Below are 5,000 nucleotides of genomic sequence, written 5' to 3'. Positions count from 1 at the left end.
CTCCGGGACATGATGGATGGCCTCGGTGTTCGAGTGCAGCGGGTACGTGCCATCAGCTGAGAGGCGGAACCCCACAAAGTCGATGGCTGGGGCGGCGAATACACACTTCTCACCATTGAGTGTCAGGTGATGCTTGGCCAATGCACTGAACACACTGTGGAGACGCTCGTCGTGGCTCTCGACGGTGGCCCCGTGAACCACGATGTCATCAAGATAGATGGCCACACCTGGGATCCCAGCGAAAATGGAGGCCATGATCTTTTGGAAGCAGCTGGGGGCGGAGCTTAAACCGAAAGCCATGCGTTTGTAGCGGAAAACCCCTCTGTGAGTGATGAACGCTGTGAGGTTGCGGCTCTCGGGGTGTAGTGGCACTTGGAGGTAACCCTGACGGAGGTCCAGTTTAGAGAACACGCTGGACCCGTAGAACTGGGCGGTGAGCTCCTCTATCGTTGGCAGGGGGTATTTGTCAGGGATGATGGCCTTGTTTACCGCTCTCAGATCCACGCAGATGCGCAGCCCCCCAGACTTCTTCTTCGCCACCACCAGGTTGGAGATCCAAGGCGATGCGTTCACCTGCTCAATGATGTCGCTATCGAGCATGCTCTGTAGTTGAGAGGAGATGTCATCGCGGAGAGCCAGGGGGGAGCGGCGGAGGGGCTGTATAACAGGCATCACTGTAGGATCTAACAGAGGCTGGTGGGCAAAAGTGTCGAGGCAGCCTACACCGCTGAACAGCGCAGGCCACTGTTGCTGCCAGGGGGTGGAAACGGTGTGAATCTCTGAGCCAGCTGTGTCTAGCAGGGTGAAACCGAGGGCGTTGAACAGGTCGAGGCCTAACAAGTTGGTCCCGTGGCGTGCAACGTTGAACCTGAAAGCCGGCAGTGTCCTCTCCCCGTACTTCACAGGCAGCTGAAAAGAGCCCACAATGTCAATCTTAGAGTTGGCATAGCCACGCAGGGTGGTGGAGGGCAACACCAGGGGCACATGGGAGAAGAACTGTGTATAAGTCGTCAAGTTCACAAGGGACACTGTGGCTCCAGTGTCTAGGAGGAGCGGCAGAGTGACATCACCAACCACCAACGAGCATGTTTTGAATGGCGCTCTTCCTGAGCTGACATTATGGATGACTGTGGTAGGTGACTGGGAAGCTCTAGCTGGGGCAGACCTGCAGACCTTGTGAAAGTGGTTTAGTCTCCCGCAGTTGGAGCAGGTTTTACCACGGGCTGGGCATGTCTGAGCTCTTGAATTGTGTGCAGAAGAGCCGCAATTCCCACACGGCTGGTGTGGCTGGTCGCGTGACCGAGAGGCCAGTAAAATGCTCTCCCCGCCGCTGGTTGCACTCACGTGGAGGAGGGGCACCTGTAGGCTGTGCGCGCCCTCTGCCGGTGAGCTGGGAGAGGCTGAAAAACTAACTGCACATTCTAAAGCTGTTTCAACCTGGACCGCCATGTTCAGAGCTGCTGATAATGTAAGTTCATCATTTTCCAGTAACAGTCTTTCCCTAATCTTGTCACAGTTCGTGTGCAAGATGAGTTGGTCTCTTATCATCTCGTTCTGCAATGCCCCGAACTTGCATAAGCTCGCCAAGCCCCGCAGATCAGCCACATACTGTGTCACTGTCTCACCTGTTCGTTGGTGTCTTCGTCCGAATATGACGCGGCGGAGAAGAGCGCTTTGTGGAGGGGCGAAGTGTTCCTTCAATAGTTCCACAGCGTCTGTGTATCTCGCCGCAGTGCCAAGAGTTCCAAACACGCGCTGACCCTCCGTTCCCAGGCAGTGCCGCAGCAGCGCGCATTTCCTCTTGTCTGATACATCCTCCAAACCGGCGGCTAGGATATATGTTTCGAAAGAGGAAATCCAGCGGCCCCACGGAATCGGTGGTTCTGCCGGGACTGCTAGGAAAGGAGGGGGTGTTGGTAGAGAACAATCAGCCATCGCTCGTCGCCAATGTTGTGTTCAATAATGGAGACTGAACTCAGAGCTTCAAGTTGGAACGTGTACTCCATTTAATCAAACACGAGTCTAACACAAAACGTAATACGGCACATGTCGTAAAGCCCAAACTGTCGTAAACACAGACGTAACAGTTAGTAGAAGGAAGGGGTTAGTAGAAGGTAGGGCTGTAACGGATCATGGATAATCCGGTACGGATCGCCCTCCACGGTTCGGCACACATGTGTACCGCGGATCAATTGCAAAATGTTAAGTAATAATATTACTTAATATTAGTTAATATCTCTTGTAAATCACAATGTAGAGTTGCCATGAAAAGATAGACGCGACAGTTGCAGGCTTTGTTTTACTCTAAAGCGCAATGATAGGTTGATAATGGGAAAGAAAAAGAATCCGTTGTTTGCTCACTACACGTGAAGCTGGGAATCCACAACAACAAGGCTGCGTTCGTAAATCCGCTCTGGAATCTGATCAGCGTTCAAGGAACGCCTCTTGTCCAATCAAATTACTTGGTCCCTTTATGACGTCGGACCCAGTGTGCGCTCCGGCGCTCTCAAAGCGAATTTACGAACGCGGCCCAAGTGTATCATGGCGAGTGCTAGTTACGTTGTTCGGCGGAGAAGAACTCGAAATGCCTCCCTCGTCATTTAAATCCCATGTATGGGAGCACTTTGGCTTCTCTGTCAACTATGACGGGAGGCACGAAAAAGGTAGCTCGACAACTTCTGATAATGTAGGCATTTTTTTCATACCATGTTCAAAATAAGGGTTCACTTTATTATTTAGTTAAAAGTGGCATAAAACATGTTTATTCATCTGCTTTAAAGAGCCCAGTGACTCACTGCTGCAACCAGGCGCCTCCTCCCTCTCTCCTATCATTTAAATTGAGTGTATTTCAGTATAATTATGGAATGTTTGAGTGTAGAATATGTTATATATATATTATATATATGTATATATATGTATGTATATATATATATATATATATATACATATGACCAGTTTTGACATCTTGAATGTTGTTGGTTTTTGTCACATAGTAAAAGTGGTGTTTTTACAGAATTCAAGGAAAAAGCAGTTTTTATAAAAACAAAAATGTTTTGTGTTGATCCGAAAAATGATCCGATCCGTGACTCAAAAACCGTGACACGATCCGATCCGTGAGTTAGGTGATCCGTTACACCCCTAGTAGAAGGAAGGGTTTAGTAGAAGGAAGGGCTCTGAACCACACAACACACCAGGGTTAGGGTGAGGGCTCTGAACCACACAACACACCAGGGTTAGGGTGAGGGCTCTGAACCACACAACACACCAGGGTTAGGGTTAGGGGTCTGAACCACACAACACAACAGCAGATGGCCTGGGTGAAAACTGTGATGTCCAAGAGATACACATGCTTGATCTCTCTCTCTCTCTCCCTCCTCCTCCTCCTCTCCTCCTCCTCTCCTCCAGACGTTTGTGAATGACGTGCGTATCCAAGAACAAATGTACATCACCCTGAAGATAGAAGACAAGCTGCGCTTCGGATATGATATCCTTTTATCTGTGTGTGTGTGTGTGTGTGTGTAGATTAACCTGTGTGTGTGTGTGTGTGTCTGTGTATAGATTAACCTGTGTGTGTGTGTGTGTGTGTGTGTGTGTGTGTGTATAGATTAACCTGTGTACTGTGTGTGTGTGTGTGTGTGTGTGAGTGTGTGTGTGTGTGTGTGTGTGTATAGATTAACCTGTGTTCTGTGTGTTTGTGTGTGTATGCGTGTGTGTGTATAAATGAACCTGTGTGTGTGTGTGTCTTAGTGTGTGTGTCCTTAACCAGTCTCACATACCAACCTGTTCACTGTGGTGCGAGCAGAACTACATGTCCCAGAGGAGGCTCTGAAGGTAGGTGTGTGTGTGTGTGTGTGTGTGTGTGTGTGTGTGTGTGTGTGTGTGTGTGTGTGTGTGTGTGCGTGTGTGTGTGTTGATCAAACATGATATTTATGGCACTGACACCCCTCTGCCTCTCCCCTCCCTCTCTCTCTCTATCTCCCTCTCTCTCTCTCCTGTCTCTCTCTCTCCCCTCCCTCTCTCTCTCCTCTCTCTCCCCTCCTGTATCTCTCTCTCTCCCCCCGCTCTCTCTCCCCTCTCTCTCCCCTCCTGTATCTCTCTCTCTCCCCTCCCTCTCTCTCCTTCTCTCTCCCATCCTGTCTCTCTCTCCCCTCCTGTATCTATCTCTCTCCCCTCTCTCTCTCTCTCTCTCATTCCCCCCCCTCTCTCTCTCCTCTCTCTCTCCCCTCCTCTCTTCCCTCTCTCTCTCCCCTCCCTCGCTCTCTCTCCCCTCCCCCCTTTCCCTCTCCCCTCGTCTCTCCCCTCCCTCTCTCTCCCCTCCTATCTTCCCTCCCTCCCTCCCTCTCTCTCCCCTCCCCCCTTTCCCTCTCCCCTCGTCTCTTCCCTCCCTCTCTCCCCTCCTCCCTCCCCTCCCTCCCCCCCTCCCTCTGTCTATCTGGCAGCATGAGAAGTTCACTAGCCAGCTCCAGATAACTAAGAAGTTGTCCGGTGGAGAGACCCCCGCCCCCACCCCCACCCTCCCCCCCACCCCTGCCCTCACACCCACCCCCGCCCCCACCCCCACCAAGTCCCCCTCCAGGTCCCCCTGTAAGGCCTCTCCCAGGACCCCCGGCTCCAGGCCCCCCGAGGGCAAGGCGGCGGATGGGGGGGTCCCCCGGGGGGGGGGAACCCCGGACCCCACGGGCAAACCTGCAGACGCACACAAGGGAGACGGTGAGCAGAAAACACACACACACACACACACACACACACACGTGTCGTACAAGGACAGGCTGGTTACTCTCTCTGTCTCTATCTCTCTGTCTCTCTCTCTCTCTGTCTCTCTGTTTGTCTGTTTGTCTCATCTTTAACTGAGAGAGACAGACAGACAGAATGAAAGAGAGATAGCTATAAAGAGAGAGATAGCGAGAGAGACAGAGAGAGAGACAGACAGAGAAACAGACAGAGAGACAGACAGAGTGACAGACAGAGAGAGAGGCAGAGAGATAAGAGTGCATGGAATG

General features: G+C 51.6%; 1 protein-coding gene across 1 annotated transcript in view; it reads left to right on the top strand.

Moving 5' to 3' along the window:
• LOC308175347 (centrosomal protein of 170 kDa-like) overlaps positions 1–5,000 on the top strand; it is a gene marked incomplete at both ends in the record, with an annotated part of 21,462 nt that overhangs the window by 8,978 nt on the left and 7,484 nt on the right. The window contains 4 exons of the mRNA XM_080551026.1: positions 3,406–3,502; positions 3,767–3,831; positions 4,440–4,480; positions 4,577–4,710. Coding sequence (XP_080407152.1) covers positions 3,406–3,502; positions 3,767–3,831; positions 4,440–4,480; positions 4,577–4,710 — 337 coding nt within the window. The remainder of the gene's footprint in view (positions 1–3,405; positions 3,503–3,766; positions 3,832–4,439; positions 4,481–4,576; positions 4,711–5,000) is intronic.

The sequence above is a fragment of the Nansenia antarctica genome, assembly GCF_963989245.1.
Source record: "Nansenia antarctica genome assembly, contig: SCAFFOLD_267, whole genome shotgun sequence".
NCBI classification, from domain to species: domain Eukaryota; kingdom Metazoa; phylum Chordata; class Actinopteri; order Argentiniformes; family Microstomatidae; genus Nansenia; species Nansenia antarctica.
Note: the sequence above shows the minus strand (reverse complement) of the source record. Positions and strands in the feature narration are given on the sequence as shown.